Raw genomic sequence first — 17,298 nt, 5'->3', positions numbered from 1 at the left:
AAGAACTAAATATCCACTAAATAAATAAATCTAATCCCCGATTGTAAATCTTTGATTTATCTGCTAACGTCCGCGATAATGCCTATTTATAGAGTTTGCTGAATTTGAGCTACTAAAACTGTACTTTGAATTCGAATACCCCTTAAAACTTTGATAATCATAGTTAAATTCATTTGTAGGCACTAGTTGTATTAGCTGATTGCCAGACAAATTATTTTGTGAATAATAATGAGAATTATTGAAAAAACTAGTAGAGTGATGATTAACAAAATCCAAATTTGAATTACTCCTGTGTCTCGGGTAATGTTTACTATGAGAATCGTAACCTGTTGATATCCTATGTTTGTTCTGATAATAGTAATTTTTGTGACAAGAAGAAGAGCCTTGAACAGTTCTTCGTTGATCGGATTGTCTTTGCCGTTTTTGGTCTATTTGCCAATTATAGTTTCTCATTTTTTGTGTATGTGGCTGGGAAATATCATCCAATTGGTTATCATACCTGTTAGCATTTGTATCTGACTTAGGAACCCAAGGATCGCTCTTTGGAGAAAGAGAAATAGAAGTAGTTACTTCGAAAGATTTCTTTCTTGGGATTATGTGGAAGAAATTTTTTTCATTAACCCTGTTAAAAGTTTCAGAATTAATGTTAGTCTCTAATTTTTCCTGGTCAGCCTTAGGGTATGTAACTGGAACTGTTTCATTTGACGATAGCTTAAATTCTGAATTACAAATTTCACTGGTAGTGTCTGCGATATGTTTATCATTCATTTCAGATGAAATGAATTTTTTTCTTAATCTTTTTTTATTAGTTCTATTCCTACTTTCATATAGTTCATAATTTATTTCTTCAGTTCTAACTGAATCGTAATTTTCGCCATATTCTGACGAAAACCTATGTTTCCTCTTATGACTTCCCAATGCTGGAAGAATATATTCATCATCCTCGAACAATTTCTTGGATTCAACTTCTGAATCGAGAATTGGAAATTCGCCATCTCCAGACAAACTTTGGGCCTGATTATTAAAATGTATCTCATTTAAAATAATAGATCTATCTAAAGTATCCATTTCATTATTGTCAACTGTTTGATTTAATTCCTTCTTTTCTATTTCTGAAGAATTATTCGACTCCAATTGATCTGCTTTATTATTTTTCTTAGAAGTTAAATCCTTGGTGCTATTATCTTCCAAAAGATCATTGCCATCATTCCTTTCATCTAAATCAACCACCAATTTAGCGTCAGTCAAATCAACTTTATCGATGCTCTCGTTTAGTTCATCTACCAGTTTGCTAGAAGCAGTCGATGAATCTAATTCTTTATTTTTAAACTGATCAGGTGATTGTAAGACAGAATCATTTGCTTCAATTGTTGTAAAATCATCTTTAATGGAAAATATCCCATCTTCAGCACTACTTTTTCCATAACTCTGAACTTTGCTGGCATTCCGTGATGACCTTCTTAATTTTTGTGTGGTTTCAGTTTGGTCGGGATCTAATTGTTTTGTCCTATTGCGGGTAGTGCTTTTGTTAATATTGCACTTTTTTGAAATTTTAATTGTTTGAATTGATAAATTGGATTGCGAAACTTTAGGATACATATGATGGTTAAAATTGTTTGGATTTTCCAACCAAGAAAAAATTGGAAATAAATCTAAAACATCAATATTTGTTTGTTCATTAAATTCATCTGTAATAATTTTGGAATTAATCGCTTTTAAATCAAAATTTGATTCTTTTAAATAACTCGGTGTCAACGAAAGATTATCTTCTTTAAGGAATAATTTCGAATATGAAAAGTAGCATTTATTCCAGTTGTCACTATGATTTCTTGATTTATAATTAACGCTATTAGGAATAAACAAAGAGTTTGACAAATCAATAAATGGAGAATCCCAATCAGATCTCGTTGCTGGAATTAATTCAAGAAAATTTGTATGAATATTTGATACATTACTTTGGCTCTTTTGAGTATTAGACAAAGAAACAGCATTGTTCGTATATTGATGATTGGAGTATTTAATTGGCTGACTCTTTGAGATGATAGGAAAGATACCATTAATAGATCTACCTACTACTTTAAAAAAAATTGGAACATCTGTACCTGTGATAATTGACCTCCCCTGAAGCGGATGATTTTTTGAGTTAATTATATTATTTTTGAAAATACATATTGGGAAATCATGAGAATCTTTTAAATTTGAAAGTATTTCATAATTTCCAGAAAAATTATTATTTTTGGATTTTGATTTCTCAAAACTCTCAAAAAATTTATTTCTAAAAAGAGAAATATTATTCAAATTTTGATATTCTAAGGGCCAGCAGGAAGGGAAACTTTTGCTTAAGTTGTATGAAGATAAACATGTCAGATTATCTTTAAGCTCTTCACTCCAATGACTTAAGCTATCAATTAAGGATTTGCTAAGCAAACCATCGGGAATAATGTTATCGTTAAAATCTTTTTTAACATCCTCAATCAAGCTTGTACTTTGATTACTTATTTGTTTTGAGTTGATAGTTTGTGTAAGTGAATTACTATTTAAGCAAATACTAAAATTTTTTTTTCGGCCTTTGAGTGGGCGATTATGAAAATCAGAATACGAATTACCCTGGTCAGGTATGCTTGGATGTAAATTTTCAGGAGGAATTCCAACAACTTCCTCCGGTGCATCGCAAGAACTATATAACTTATCCCATGTATTCATTGTACACACCCATTCTTCAGGTAACGTATTGGGGTTCATTCCAAATGGTAACTTTCTCCATTTCTTACAGAGCTCGCATTGAGCCCAATCTACCAAATCTGAAAAGACTTCCATTGTATACAATTCATTATTTAAAATATTAATAATAAAAAATTTCCAGATAATTTATTGAATAATTTGGTTAAGCGCTAATTTTGAACATTAGAAACGAGGGCAAATGACAATTTATTTTCTATTTTTGTTACGCACTCACCATCAATAATCGTTTTTGATATTACATTATTTAAAATATCAAGCTTTTTATTAACAAACATATGACTGTTTATGAAATTCGATATCCAACTGACCGGATTAGAATTTTGGTTGCAAAATGATAATGTACATCTTTTTTGAAATAATATTGAACATTCAATAGTACTTAACTGTTCAACTTGTCTTGAGACTACTATGTCCCCATTTTCTGATATTCCTACTAGTGCTAAACGGATTATAATTTCTTCTTCCAGCTGTATATTTGGGCATATGATAATTGTGCGAAATCCCAAATCCCGAGTATAGTTTAATAATTTTTTTGAAGTGGAAGTAAAATCGGAAAAATTGATTATATTCAATAAACTTAAACATTTTTCGTTGATTCCATGTTCATTTAAATCATTTTCTGTATTTGTGCAAAGTAAAACTGTCACAGGAATATCTTTAATTAAATATGGATACGCCATTACACAGCCCAATAGTAAATTAGGAGCAATCATACACACTTGAAATGGAGAATTGTTTTCAGAATTGGAGCTCATATTTGGATATTCTAGAATTTTATTCCAAGAAAGATACCAAGTTATTAATTTTAATAGCTCCATTCCTGCACTAATTAAATCAATTTTATTATTAAGAAAGTATTCATTTGTTAATAGATTTCTTGAAGAAACCCATAATTGCTCATTTATCAGTGGTTTAATATGGGGATTTTCAGGGATATAAATCGAATATGAGCTTGGTTTAAGTATGTTGTTATTATTCGGCTCGACCTTGATTATTTTTACAAATGAGATGTTTAAAAATTTGTTCAAATCCTTTATGAAATAAGCAGTACTCTTTAGAAAACTACAAGCATGTATTTTAACAAGACATTTAATTTCCGGGGAAGAACTAAGCATTTTAATATAAATTTTTGTATTTATATCGTTTTACCCCTCCGCCTTTTTTTTAAAATTTTTGGTTTTTATGCACGATAAAAAAAAAAATGATTGGAGAGAGGATCTCTACAATTTGATAGAACTGTTGAGAAGAAGACAACTTATTGGGTCTCAAGCCCAAGGAAAGAAAACACTTGAAGTCTTGAGACAAATAGTTGACAAATATTCCTGGAAAAATGTAAATGAACTTATTTTAAATATAAAAGAAATTGGCTCAGAAGTTGCTTCAATTGATCCATTAGCGTTTTCCGCTAACAGTACCTTTAGAAGACTTCTTAACGTAATAAGAAAGGAGTACATTAAATTATGCATTAAGCAGCCTACTAGTTGCCACTACTTTAAAAGTTCTGAAAATTCCAGAGGTTATTTGCAAGGAGATGTAAATATGTGCCTCTTAAGATCAGCAATTTTTGAAGGTATAAATGAACTTCTACACGAATACGGCCAATCTTGGGACTTTGATCAATGCTTAGATATTTTTACAGCAAATGAAACTATATTGATTTATGGTTATTCAAATTTAGTTGAGAGAATGCTAAGGTCTATTTCAAAAAAGAAAACAAATCTTACAGTTTTTATTTTAGATGGAGATCCGGAGAAGTATTCTCGGGAATTTGCTCAAAAAATTTCCTTCGAATTCGGAATTAATGCCATTTTGATGTCTGATTCAAGCCTGTTCAGTCTTATACCCAAAGTAAGCAAAGTTATATTAAGTGCAAAAGCTATATTTCCAGATGGAAGCGCAGTTACACTTTCAGGTGGGTATCTAATTTCGCACGCTGCAAAATTATTCTCTGTTCCTATTGTAATAGTCTCTGCCCTCTATAAACTCTGTCACTTTCCACTTTTTGATACTCAAAGAACCAATTTAATTGTTCCACCAAACCTTTTTGCGGATTCGCTTAAGCAACTTTCAAATGTTCATTTTGCAATTAATAAATTGGATTTAATCCCTGATAATTTAATAAGCATTTTCTTAACAGAGAATGGATCTATGTCTAAACTGCAGCTATATGAAATTTTCAAAAGTAGATTCCACCCGGATGATCTGTAAATAGGAATAATATGTCTTTATAGAAATCAACAGCAGTTAATTTTTAATTATGCAGTTATGCACATTCACGTCTAGTCTTAATTACATGAAGTATCTATTTTGTGATTTCATGTACTAAACAAAATCAATTGACTCATGGGCGAAATTCCAATTGTATTATTTACTGTTAAGGATAAGGGAAATACTTTGTTCTTTGATGCATATTCTCAAACTGAGTCAGTGAAACGTAATACAGGCATTACACCGCGTGAATATTCCAACTATTATCGTTTTTATGTAAGCAAGTACAAGAACTACAATTCAATAAATACACGATCTACTCAATCAAAAAATAGTAATCTTAAACAACAATTTGATTCTTCAAATGAAAAAAATGATCATTATATTTTTGATTCAAATAAATATATTGAATTTGAAAGTAATCAATTAAATCAATGCATTCCTATTTTACCTTGTGCATTGTGTGAGAATGAAACAAATACTAATCCGGGGAATTATGAATTGCAAAACAGGCATTTAATTAGTTATGTGAACAGCCAAAATTCAAAACTCGAGTTTCCTCATACAAGCTTTGATATTCATAATATTCATATAAACAACGATCCACACTTATACAATAGGAAAATTTATACTAGATTCCCATCTAATCAAAGTAGTATGGTTGGAGGATATTACTCCAATAGAGAATTGTGTAGACACTGCCAATATTCTTTGAAAAACATTGATTTTTATATTGAACAATCTCCTAAATATAATTTTGTGTCAAATACAATTCCTGAGGCTTTAACAATGACTATTATGATAGGAGTTAATGCCATTGTTGAAGTTATTGCTAGTATTGCAGTAAAATTTTGTGCAAAGATTCCAGATAAGGACGAATTACATCCAGGAACTGGATGCGTGCTAATGGATTATTTAAATGATAAAATTGATAGCCTATTAAACGAAAAGATTGAAATTCATGATTCAATTGAATGCGAGCAATCTGGAGATGGCACAAAAGGCCCAAATGTGAACTGTGAAGTATGGATCAATAATAAACTCGACGAAATTATGAACCCTACAAATTACGAAAATAGTGAAAACAGATACTCATCTAAATACAGCAGTTTATATGACGCACTAGTTAAGAACTGCTATCACAAAGCAGATGATTCTGGCTTTGACCCAATCAAATATTCGAACAACCTGCCATACACCCTCCCATTTGTTGGCGCTAAAACGCAAGCCCTCAAAAGAGGATTCCTAGACTATTCTGAAAACTAACTCGCTATATAGCAACGACTAGAACAGGTAACCTTAAAATTTGAAAAAAAAATGAAATCTTATCCTACTCGCCGAAATGACTAATTCTCAGCTGATCTCTTACACGGTCCATAATATTTTGCCTTTTCAGCCGATGTTTGGAATCTGCCGTGACCAAACTTAGATGATGTATCAATAAACTTCAAATTTACCACTTCCAATGCTGACCTTGTAACAGGTGGTACCAAAGACTTACGCAATGTCAATAGCCTTTTCTTACATCCAACAGTGCAACCCTTCAACATCAGGAAGTCCTGATTAACTACACCATACCTTGGGAACCCACCCATTGGAGTGATAGTCTTCTCAGTTAAATCAGCAGAAGTTGATGCATTGCGTGGATCATCACCACGTCCAATACGGTAAATCTTCTTGTTCATTTCAGTACGCTGGCCATATCCTTTTTGACCGGCTCTTGGAACCTGGAACTGAACTCTAGCAGGATGCCAGGCGCCAATACACGAAACCTTCCTTACACCTCTACGAGTTTTTCTTGGAAGCTTCGTAACCCCCCATCTAGATATTACACCCTTATAGCCCTTACCCTTGGAAATACCGATAATGTCAATCATCTCGTTTTCACTAAATATTGTGGATACGGGTATAGGTTGTTCAAAGCACCTTACACAAAAATCAATCTTATCTGATACTGTTCCACCATTTACTTGTATTTCCATTATGTCCGCCTTCTTCTTATTTAATCCTGTTTTACTAACCTGAGTGTGACACAAAGCACGAATCACCGTACAGTACTGCTTGCATCTAGCAATTTCTGCTTCCATCCTGTGATTTTCAGCATAATTCCTCGCATATTTAGTAAATGCCTTGCGCTTGCTCCTATAATAATTCTTATAGAAACGCCTCTTGCATTCCTCACTCAAATATCCCGCAAAAACAGTGGTTAAAGCTCTCAGGCCATTTGGTGTCTCGATATAACCGACAAAGCCAACACATATCATCGGGGGGGTTTCGACTATTGTAACAGCTTCTACAACCTCCTTCTTATTTAACTCTAAAAAATATGTGAATTCCTGAATTAAAGAACGAGGTATAATGATTATGTCACTTTCATGGTTTCTCCCAGAATCATCCTCACATAAGCGAGTGTAAAAAAAAAAAATACTCTTCTAGGGATAAGGAATATGAAAGGCAATTAGAACGGAGCAACAGCTCAACATTAAATCGTCCATGTAGGAATAATGGATTGCGAACATACGTCTATTTAGTAAGACGCTCAATTATCGATTATTCCGAATATTTGTATACCACGTTAGAATAAATAAACTTACTTGATCCGGGTTTGTCAACATCTCTAACAATATGGGTCATGCCTGCCTTATAGCCCATAAAAGCAGTCAAATGTGGTGGCTGGCTGGAGTCATCCTTTGGAAAAGCCTTGACTTTCCCACGGTTTCTAGAACATCTCTTTCTAGGAAGGAAACCGAGAGATCCAGATCTTGGTCTTTCAAATTTACGGTGCGACATCGTTCAAAAACTAAAGTTACTGATGAAAATTTATTAAAGGAAACAACTGAATACGGTTCGTAAAAAACCTTTACGTATAAACTTATAAAAACGAGATTATGTAAAGAAATATACAATTACGTAAACTTGAGACGGCGCAATAATACTTTCGCGCGTGTACCGGGCGGTGATTTAACATCTACAGAACGCACATCAGACTCCAAGACATTTCCGAAGAAATCAGAACATTGTATTCTATGAAGTTTACCAGCAATTATCGGACTAAAAATGAGTTTAATAGTGCTAACGCTTAATTTTCTCCTTATTTAAATAGAACAATCAATGTAAGATTGTTTATGTACGAATGCCTACTAAATTTTTCAGTGCGGTTTTAATAGAATATCGGCTAATTAATTAGTACTAGGAATGCCACCGAAAAAAGAAACAGTGAAATTGGATATAAAATCAGAATTCTTTTCTCTTCGGGGGCAATTTCATTTATAGATATTTGAATAATCCTGTAAATATGAGTGATTGAAATTATTGTGAAAATTAGCTTTACAAAAAAGTAGGGAATGATTAGTGAGATTAATGATATCACTGTAAATGGGAATATACAGTAACCAACCATACTTATTATGGCAAAGAATGAACAATTAATGCCTAAGATCTGCGCATTTAAAGCAACGGCAATTGCACCATAAATCGAAAAAAAGTGCAAAACTGAGAAGATTTTGTCCTTACTTTCAACTGGAGCTTTAATATATAAAGAAGAAGATAATACTAGCAATATAATACAAGGTCCCCACAAGTCCCAATTATATAGCATTTTCAAATTATATGCACGATCGAACTCGTTCTTTCCAGCAGTAATGAAATAATGTAATTTATTGTAAATGAGAAAAACATCCCTCTTAACTGTTTTCATGATTGGCTCATTTAGTGTTCCACCAGAGTTTTCTTCATTATACATATCTCCACTAACGGCAAATAAATCTTTATCAGTGTTACTCATTTAAAAAAAAAAAAAAAAGGAAAAAATGGGTTTTGTTGTTTTACGGCGGTAAAAAAGAAACTCAAATTAAGCCTAATTGAAAAAGTTGTATTTATGGATGTTAACTCTTCTACAAATAGTGTTGAAGCTGAAAGGTGCCTAGATCTTTTAGTCAATCAGCTCATTTCATCACAATATTGGCAAGGGACTATTCGAACCCAACAAATCAGAAATTGTGTCTCATTATTTAATAGATACTTACGTCTATCAAGTCTGCAAGACTTAGAAACTCTGACTCAAGAAATAAGGTATAGAGTTGCAAATGATGCTATTTTTAACGAGTTTCTTAGACAATTAGAGATAGAAGGTGTCTCTTTTAATTCTTCCTGGCAAACTTACAAGAAGAAATTTATCAAGATTTTTAAAAAATTCTTTAATTTCCATTCGATTATTTTGAAATACATTGAAAAACTGGAGATCGAAATCTTTAATATGTTGCCAGAAACTTTAAAAAATTCAATTATTCCTTCTTACAGGAGACCACTGATTCTTATCTATTCACTAAACATTATTCTCTTGATTATGAGATTCACTGCCTTTAAATCGAAGCCAATATTTCATAGTCGTGCGAAAATTGATCGCTACTCAGCAAGCAATATTATTAATAGATTGGATAACTATAATTACCCGACATTCTTAGAAATAGTATATGAGGTATTAGTGTTCTTTCTAAATATCCTAACATCGATTATTCCATTAGCACTGCCTATTATTATGTTACATCTTATGAATAGGCATAACATTCAAAGTTAGATAACTAGACAGATAAGCAGATATTATGGTAAACTGTTTGTTTCGTACGCTTTGATCATCAATACTAAATATTTGTATCTTGGACCGCTAAAAATGTAAAATTTTTATCTGGAGCAATCAGAACAATTTGGTTTTTATAGTGAAGTCTAATTAACTGAACATTATTTGATCCCTGCATACCAAATACATTTGCGCACTTTACAATCTCCTCTATGCAATCTGTGTAGTTCCTTGATGTCTTTTTATCAAATGTTGAGATTAATGGGGTCATATTGTCAGACTTCAAAATGATTATTCCAACTACGCCTTTTTTTCCTTTTATTCTTGACAACGTTTCATTCAAATCGCTCTAGGAAAGTTAAAACATAGCTTGTTGATTCATATTACTTACCGAATTTAGACTTTCTTTGAAAATCGTCATTTCTGGAATATTATCCCAATATTGCGCAATTGTTATATATTTGTGGGGATATTTAAGTCTTTAATCTGTGTCAAAAAAAAACATCAGAAAAAAACTTAAAGTAGTTTGTGGTAGTTACAAATAATTTTTTGGTATTCAGTTTATTAAATGCGAAAGACATCAGTTACAAATATCAGCAAGGCCTAATGAAAATTATCGACTAGAATTAATATGAAGTTTGTGTTTTCTGCATTAATCATTTTTTTGAGTTATGGCTTCATTAATACTACAAATAATCAAACCGAACAACCTAGTTCAAATAAGCCATATGAATATACAACCTCTAAGGAAGTAAAAAGAATGTTCAGTGTATATAATTTCAACCAGAAACGATTTGGCAAGAAAAAAGGTAAAATCGAGCAAATAGTAGCTAAGTTTCCATGCAGAAAAAAACCATTAATCATTGCAAATGATTGGTCTCAAGAAGATTATATGGTTATATCATTTATCATTTTTTTATCAAAAAGATTAGATTTTGCAACAAAAACCTTTCAAGTAAAAAAATATAGTAATTGGATTTTTGGAAATGTTCCACCCTTGGAAGAACTTTCAAGTGGAATTGCAAATTTCAGCCCTCTTCCAGAATGGAAAATTTGGTGGGAAAAAGAAGGGGACAGTAAAAAAATATTAAATCAAATGGATGAAATATATTTATCAATTACAAACACTCCAGATACATTCAGATTTTCGGATAAATCAGTATCAAATAAAATCACGAAACCATTTCTTTCACTTGCATATATTTTCTCAAAAGAAATGATAAAAGATAATGCACTTAAAAAAAATATTTCTAGAAGTAATTACAGAGAAGAAGTTATTAAAAATCTGGAAACCAAAACGAATGAACTCAATTCGGAACTTAATTTGGAGAATGCCAATAACATAAAAGAGCAGTCGTTCAATCTTGAAAAAGATCACTTATTCAAAAGTGATCACTTGTCTTTATTTAGAAAGGCATACAATCATGTTTTATTTGTCAAAAAAAGAAGAAAATTCAATTCTGAAAATGGAGACAATAATATTGAACTTTTACCAAATTGGTGGGAAAAGGAGTTAGATATTATAACTGCGATAATATTAACTATTTTCAAATACCAATATAGACACAGAATGCAAATTATTGAAGCTGAAAACAAAATAAAAAATGATAATTTGAATTGGAGGAAGATTCATCGTTGCATAAAACAGGCGATTTTGTGTACTTCAAATAGTGCGTCAGATAATACTCTAGAGCATATTCCAATTTGGCACAGATTTGGTGAGAAGTGGCAAAGCTTCCCACAAGGAGCAATGATAAGAATATTGGACAATGTATCAAAACTTTCCTTAACTACTAGTGGTTGGGATGTATATGACTATGTTATATGCATGTGTTTCTATTACCTGATAAAAAGAGAAAAAATTAGGATTGATTGGTTCACATTAGGACCATTGTCAGGTTCTCCAAAAACTAGATTTTGGAGGAAATTTAAAAGGTTTGTTATAAACATGTTTTCATCAAACAAGGGTATGTTTGACATGAACAACAAGTGGTATAACCTACCTGTAGAATTAGAATCATAACGAACTAATTAGGAAAAATATCTTTTACGGCGCAACTTTCTTTACAAAAAAAAGCGCAAAAAAAAAAATTCTGCAAATTAATCTAATGAAACTTTTGTTTTTATCAATATTCCTAATTCTGTGTATATTCATATCGGGCACTCCAATTCCAACCCCAAATGAAATTGTTTCGGCAATTAATGATAAGGTAAAATCCAAGTATCCAAATGTTGAGGTTCCATTAGATTGGCAAAACCGTGTTTTTATTAAATATTACCCTGAAGAAAGTTCAATTAAAGTACACTGCCCAACTGAGAGTGACGCTCCTTTTGGGCGTACACTAATAAGAAGTTTGTTCAGAATATACAAGCGTAACTTTCCAACTGATAAACGTATAAAGAAAATGAAACTTTCTTTTCAGTCACCATCTGGTGAATTTATTACTGCTGAAAAATTATCTATTAAAGGATATTTATTTACTTTGAGTGAATTGGTAGAAGATTTAATCGAAGAAGATGCTGGAAGTGAAGCAAATAGTGCAAGTTCATCAATATTGCCTACTACAAAACTTTCAATTTCGTCTTTATCTTCTTTGTCAGATTCAAACGTACAAAACTACCCAATTTATGTATTTTTTACAAATGAAGAGGAAAAATTAAAACAAGAGGGCATGGTTCAGCTTCTAGTGCAATTAGGATTTAATGTTGCTCACACATTTGGAAATGCGCCGTGTAATGCTGATTCAACTAATTGTTCATTAAGAATCCCTGAAATACTCTCACCAATTATTGAAAAGAATGCTAATAATACATGTTGCGAATATAACTCAAATAATAAATAATTTATTATCAAAAAAATTATATTTCGCCCAAAAAACTTGTAGTTTATACTATATCCCAATATGCAATATTTATCTTTTTTTTTTATGAATAAGTGACGTTAATGAAGGCCAAAAACAATTATCTGTTAATTAATATTCTCATTGTTACATGCTCTGAATAGTTCAGATATTCTTTGAATCTATTTATGAAATATGCAACATTTTTTTACCTAAATATTCTGACGGTTTAAAAAAATAGTTAATAGAAATGTGAATTATATTTGAATTCCGTGTCTAATAATAAATTGAACATTAAAACTTAAGATTCTCTGATTTTTTTAGTACTCAAATGTGTAGACTCATTTGTTAAAATAGTCTAAAGTTAAAGGTCAAAAGAAAATTACAAAAAATGCATTCACATTTTTTATAACGCATTCCACAGAATTAATTGGCAATTACAATTCTATGAACATTCTGCATTTCCAACAACTCAGAATGTAATTACATAAATCTTTGCTCAATGTTACTGATTTTTCGAAACTTAATAATATTAACTGAGAAAAAAAAATTTAATTAAATTTTATTATGAAAGTCCAACTATTTATTTATTTAACTAATAAAATTAATATTTTAGATATGAATTTTAATATTACATTTGAATTTTTTAGAATAAATTTCACATTGTCAATAAAGATTCGGTAATTACATGCAAATGCGCACTGTCTGCTGTATTTTAAAGAAAATTTAATATTCATTTTTTGTTATTTGATATGAATCTTCTTATATTAATTATTTGCTTACTTTTATATAAAGTAGACTCGATCAAGCCAGGAAATGATGGTATGTTACACTAAATACTGTTTATTTTACAACTGATATAATTTATGAATCAAAAAATAGTTAACATTCTTCCTAAAATTACCAATGGTACAGCAAGTGTAGGAGGTTCGGCTGGACTGAATAACTTGTTAATTAGTAAGTTTCATAATATTATAATTCTCGAAGGCAATATGATGTTAAATTTAGAAATTGCAGGTAACATTCACAAATTAGAGCAAGGCCTTAAACAGCACAACCTTAATAACACTCTTAATTCAATAAACAATGCAATCTCTGCTGATTTAGTTAAAGGAATGCTTGGCTATGTTAGTAAGCATACACTCACAGACTTTAAAACCCCAAAGAATTTGGAAAAAAATGTATTAGAATACAGAAATAACTCAGATTTGGAAATCGATTCCAAAAATTCGACGGAAAAAAATTCTACTAGTCTAAATGAATTTAAATTCTAAACCAGATGGTAAACCACAAATAATTCAAACACTCCTGCTCCGGCATAGCTAATTTGTCAAGCATTTAATGCTGCTACCCACCTCTAATATGAAATAATGGTTGCATTTTGGATCTGAGTCTAAAAAAAAAAAATTTAATCAAACTATTCTAATATGTAGCTAACTCTTATCAATTTATTTTGAAGTTTATGATCTTAGCGTAAACTTCCATATGCCACAGAAAATAATCATTTCTTTTGTAATTTAATCCTAAATTATAGATCTTATTTCCATTAGATTAATTAATATTCATTTGGCCGTCGGCAATATTTAGAAAAAAAAGGATAGGAATTTATTCAATTAGATGAAAACTTTTTTTCTTTTGTGGAAATTTAACAAATCATACCTTTGCTTATTTTTTTTTAGTGAAAAGTAATGAGCAGATCAAATTTTATTTATTACAGTATTTTACATTAATTAATCTACTCAATTTAGGTTTTAAAGTTACTATTCATATTGTTTATTATTAATATGCCCTTTAAATGTTGTATGGGAAATCATTTAAAAGATGCTTCCAATGATGGAAATGAAGATTGTGATTTGATTAAAAAAGTTCCAAAGCCTATCGATCTCAATGAAGGTTATAACAGCCAAATAGAGTTGTTAATTTTTAATAATAGAATAAATAACAATCCAATTCATCAAGGATTTAATTCCATGAAAAGTTCTTCAAATAGATTAAAATATAATTCGAAAAAATACTTCAATACTGCTCCAGTTACATTTGTTGAGACAAAAGTTTCCAATTTACTGAATACCCCAGGTGGTCCTGCAATTGCAGAAACATCTTCAAATGTTATTCTTTCAGGTTGTAATTCACCGATTAAACTGGTGACATCAATAGAGGCCACTCCTAAATCAAATAATTTGAATTATATTGAGCCACCTGTTATATCTGCAACTGCGAACCTAAATCAAACTAGCACGGATCATAGCTTTGTTAAAAAAAAAGTTTCAGAAGATAATAATTTTAGAGAGAAAAAAACCAATGAAATCGAGGAAATAAATAAAGATTTAGAGTTTTCCAAAGAATCTGATCAAAAAATAAAATACATTGATATCGAAGATCCCAATTTTACTCTTGCTACGAAAAGTGATCAATCCCAAAAAGAACTCAAGAACTACTCAATAAGAAATGAAGATGAACTTGAATATGAAAACGGAAAAATACAAAAATATATTAACACTAAAAATTTATGTAATGAATCAAATTTTGATACAATAAATAAAACTGATAATGATAAAATTTCAAACTTTGAGACTTTTAATATAAAGAATGGCATAGACAAGTTAGTTTTTTTATCAAATCAATTGAAAAATGAAAGTAATCAAATAGATAAAAAGAAAAAGAAATCAAAAAAAACAATTCATATAGAAATTTCATTTTCACCAAAAAATAATATATTTGTTGATGCACAGCACAATCAAAATAAGAATAAAAATAAATTAGAACCACATAACAAGATTAAATTAAAGTCAAGTGATTCAAATGAACAAAATCATACTCAGAGTGAAGATTTTTTTGAAAGTAATAAAAACAAAAATATATCTGTTGATTCAAGTTATATCAATCCATTAGGATCAGATGAAAAACAGTTTGAAGTTATTCAAAAAGCAGATTGTTATAAGCCTACCATTAATAATAAATCTAATGAAGTCTGTACATCTGAATGTGAAAATATGGCTAAAGAGTACACACATATTAAGGATAATAACCTAACAGTGGAAGAAATTTCAAATATTCTTAATAACGTTTCGTCTATCTTGCCATTTAATGAAATTGAAAAAATTCAAAATATAGCAGGGAAACAGTACTGTAGCAGTTTTGAAGAACATTCTAACATTGCTATTAATTCATTTGAAAAATTAATTCCTTTTATTGATGAACCTGAGGCAATTATGAATGATTCAAGCAATCTTGATAAAGGTGAGAAATGTAAATTTCCTGTAAAAAAAGAATTAATCAACTCACTCACTGATATTAAACAGCCAAATAATAAATTAATTGAATTAAGTCGAGAAACGCTTGAAAAATTGAATGGAAGCTTACCCATTGTAGAGTCTGACCCACAGATGGCACAATTGTTTGCTTCTGCTCAAGTTCGAATTGAAGATATAAACAACCAAAACGAATCTTTTGAAAATAGTAAACTTTCTGAAGAATCCGATCCAGTTGATTCTATCGTTAAATTTTTAGATAACCCATCAAAATACAAAGATTCAATTTGCTGGGCAACCATTAAGGCAATAAAAGAAGTTTATGAACCACAAATAGAATACGCCAAAAAAGAACTTGATAGATGGATGAATAGTGAAAACAATTCGGATGAAACTAAAGAAAATATAGAATATTACAGCAATCTAGTATCTGAATTACAAGAGAAAGTTATACTGGCAGAAAAGGCAAGGGAGTTGCTTTTAACCAAGTATGAAAGTGATGAAGTTCAGTTAATGCTTCAAAATGAAAAAAAAACGCTGGAAGAAATTAAAAAAAAAATAGGCAAAGAGAGTAATCAGTTAAAATCTATTGAAGAACAATACTTGAATGGACGTATAAATCTTAAAGAAGATGTCAGAGCTAGTAGAATTAAAATAAGAAATTTAGAAAACGAACTCAAGAGTAAATTAGCAGAGATTCATAAGCTGGAAGAATCGTTAAGGATCCATGAAAATCACTAAAAGTTCTGGTAAAAATTAAAATTCCAGTTTTTATTAGCGCAGTATTAATCTATTTTCAAGAAAATAATGGATAAACCATATGAAATGATTTACGGTTTAATTGATGAATTTGATAGAAATTACAATTGAGAAGAGGATTTAATCTAAAGTTAAATAATTCTATGATTCAACCCAGTTCTTAATGAGCATTTGATTGAATTTCTTTCAAATCTAATATGTTTAGTATATCATTTAAAACGAAATTATTAGTGTTTATACATTTGATTGCGAGTCTTGGTTAGCTCGAATTAATGATAAATTTTCATCCGTATTTCTTAATAGATTTTTTTCCATAATCACGGAACTTGAAGACTTGTTAGAGTTATTGATTCCTGAGTTTTGGAATAATCTTCTTAACTTGTAATATGCAACATATTCGTCGCCTCTACCACCTGCTAATTGAACCAAATATAATGAATAAACTATTTGAATGGAATAGTATAAGAACAAGTATGTAATTATCAACAAAATAACTGAAATAAATATTGTAACTATTCTGGAAAGCCAATTTTCAAAGATAAATATTAGCAGATATGTAATATATATAATCGAAGAAATTGATTTGATCGATTCGACCCATAGCGTTATAAGCAGTACTGCGGTTAACCAGAACCAACTGAGTACCCCTGCGAGCATTCCGAAAACGAAAATGATTCCATTCGTATAACAAGAAATTTCAAAAAATTTCAGCAAAATTCTGAATAACTTTGTTTCTATGACTATTTTTGAAAAAATCTCAGAGTTGTTAATATTTCCAATTAAACTCTCTGCAAAAGTACTCATGATAAATAATAATAACTTTTTTACTGGAAGTAGCTTTTCAGCATTACTAATATTGATACGGTTTATTGATCCCAGTAATAAAATACCTACAAAAACGAATTACATGTGCTAAGAAATA

The 17,298-nt window shown here is 30.4% G+C and overlaps 13 protein-coding genes across 13 annotated transcripts; 7 read left to right on the top strand and 6 right to left on the bottom strand.

Moving 5' to 3' along the window:
- Window positions 1-63: 63 nt before the first annotated feature.
- Window positions 64-2,817, bottom strand: ELE39_002699 (CW-type Zinc Finger family; the record flags this gene model as incomplete). The annotated part of the gene is made up of 1 exon (XM_067345803.1): window positions 64-2,817. One exon carries the CDS (start codon window positions 2,815-2,817, stop codon window positions 64-66), a length of 2,754 nt encoding a protein of 917 aa, XP_067201661.1.
- Window positions 2,818-2,891: 74 nt separating this feature from the next.
- On the bottom strand, window positions 2,892-3,857 carry ELE39_002698 (uncharacterized protein; the record flags this gene model as incomplete). The annotated part of the gene is made up of 1 exon (XM_067345802.1): window positions 2,892-3,857. One exon carries the CDS (start codon window positions 3,855-3,857, stop codon window positions 2,892-2,894), a length of 966 nt encoding a protein of 321 aa, XP_067201660.1.
- A 67-nt stretch (window positions 3,858-3,924) lies between these two features.
- ELE39_002697 (translation initiation factor if-2B beta eIF-2) lies at window positions 3,925-4,950 on the top strand (the record flags this gene model as incomplete). Its single annotated transcript, XM_067345801.1, has 1 exon — window positions 3,925-4,950. The coding sequence occupies one exon, from the start codon at window positions 3,925-3,927 to the stop codon at window positions 4,948-4,950; it is 1,026 nt and encodes a 341-aa protein (XP_067201659.1).
- Window positions 4,951-5,085: 135 nt separating this feature from the next.
- ELE39_002696 (uncharacterized protein) lies at window positions 5,086-6,216 on the top strand (the record flags this gene model as incomplete). The annotated part of the gene is made up of 1 exon (XM_067345800.1): window positions 5,086-6,216. One exon carries the CDS (start codon window positions 5,086-5,088, stop codon window positions 6,214-6,216), a length of 1,131 nt encoding a protein of 376 aa, XP_067201658.1.
- An 80-nt stretch (window positions 6,217-6,296) lies between these two features.
- ELE39_002694 (ribosomal RPL3) lies at window positions 6,297-7,214 on the bottom strand (the record flags this gene model as incomplete). Its single annotated transcript, XM_067345798.1, has 1 exon — window positions 6,297-7,214. One exon carries the CDS (start codon window positions 7,212-7,214, stop codon window positions 6,297-6,299), a length of 918 nt encoding a protein of 305 aa, XP_067201656.1.
- Window positions 7,215-8,125: 911 nt separating this feature from the next.
- On the bottom strand, window positions 8,126-8,734 carry ELE39_002693 (YIP1 like transporter GTpase interacting factor having 5 transmembrane domain; the record flags this gene model as incomplete). Its single annotated transcript, XM_067345797.1, has 1 exon — window positions 8,126-8,734. The coding sequence occupies one exon, from the start codon at window positions 8,732-8,734 to the stop codon at window positions 8,126-8,128; it is 609 nt and encodes a 202-aa protein (XP_067201655.1).
- Window positions 8,735-8,827: 93 nt separating this feature from the next.
- ELE39_002692 (uncharacterized protein) lies at window positions 8,828-9,526 on the top strand (the record flags this gene model as incomplete). The annotated part of the gene is made up of 1 exon (XM_067345796.1): window positions 8,828-9,526. One exon carries the CDS (start codon window positions 8,828-8,830, stop codon window positions 9,524-9,526), a length of 699 nt encoding a protein of 232 aa, XP_067201654.1.
- Window positions 9,527-9,590: 64 nt separating this feature from the next.
- Window positions 9,591-9,947, bottom strand: ELE39_002691 (Roadblock LC7 domain-containing; the record flags this gene model as incomplete). The annotated part of the gene is made up of 2 exons (XM_067345795.1): window positions 9,591-9,875; window positions 9,918-9,947. The coding sequence occupies 2 exons, from the start codon at window positions 9,945-9,947 to the stop codon at window positions 9,591-9,593; spliced, it is 315 nt and encodes a 104-aa protein (XP_067201653.1).
- A 210-nt stretch (window positions 9,948-10,157) lies between these two features.
- ELE39_002690 (uncharacterized protein) lies at window positions 10,158-11,549 on the top strand (the record flags this gene model as incomplete). The annotated part of the gene is made up of 1 exon (XM_067345794.1): window positions 10,158-11,549. One exon carries the CDS (start codon window positions 10,158-10,160, stop codon window positions 11,547-11,549), a length of 1,392 nt encoding a protein of 463 aa, XP_067201652.1.
- An 85-nt stretch (window positions 11,550-11,634) lies between these two features.
- ELE39_002689 (uncharacterized protein) lies at window positions 11,635-12,369 on the top strand (the record flags this gene model as incomplete). The annotated part of the gene is made up of 1 exon (XM_067345793.1): window positions 11,635-12,369. The coding sequence occupies one exon, from the start codon at window positions 11,635-11,637 to the stop codon at window positions 12,367-12,369; it is 735 nt and encodes a 244-aa protein (XP_067201651.1).
- An 863-nt stretch (window positions 12,370-13,232) lies between these two features.
- ELE39_002688 (uncharacterized protein) lies at window positions 13,233-13,640 on the top strand (the record flags this gene model as incomplete). Its single annotated transcript, XM_067345792.1, has 1 exon — window positions 13,233-13,640. One exon carries the CDS (start codon window positions 13,233-13,235, stop codon window positions 13,638-13,640), a length of 408 nt encoding a protein of 135 aa, XP_067201650.1.
- A 510-nt stretch (window positions 13,641-14,150) lies between these two features.
- On the top strand, window positions 14,151-16,358 carry ELE39_002687 (uncharacterized protein; the record flags this gene model as incomplete). The annotated part of the gene is made up of 1 exon (XM_067345791.1): window positions 14,151-16,358. The coding sequence occupies one exon, from the start codon at window positions 14,151-14,153 to the stop codon at window positions 16,356-16,358; it is 2,208 nt and encodes a 735-aa protein (XP_067201649.1).
- A 252-nt stretch (window positions 16,359-16,610) lies between these two features.
- On the bottom strand, window positions 16,611-17,180 carry ELE39_002686 (uncharacterized protein; the record flags this gene model as incomplete). The annotated part of the gene is made up of 1 exon (XM_067345790.1): window positions 16,611-17,180. One exon carries the CDS (start codon window positions 17,178-17,180, stop codon window positions 16,611-16,613), a length of 570 nt encoding a protein of 189 aa, XP_067201648.1.
- Between the last annotated feature and the right edge of the window lie 118 nt (window positions 17,181-17,298).

The sequence above is a fragment of the Cryptosporidium sp. chipmunk genotype I genome, assembly GCF_004936735.1.
Source record: "Cryptosporidium sp. chipmunk genotype I strain 37763 chromosome Unknown contig_31, whole genome shotgun sequence".
Taxonomy (NCBI): domain Eukaryota; phylum Apicomplexa; class Conoidasida; order Eucoccidiorida; family Cryptosporidiidae; genus Cryptosporidium; species Cryptosporidium sp. chipmunk genotype I.
The sequence above is the reverse complement of the archived record's forward strand: the minus strand, read 5'-3'. Positions and strand labels throughout refer to the sequence as shown.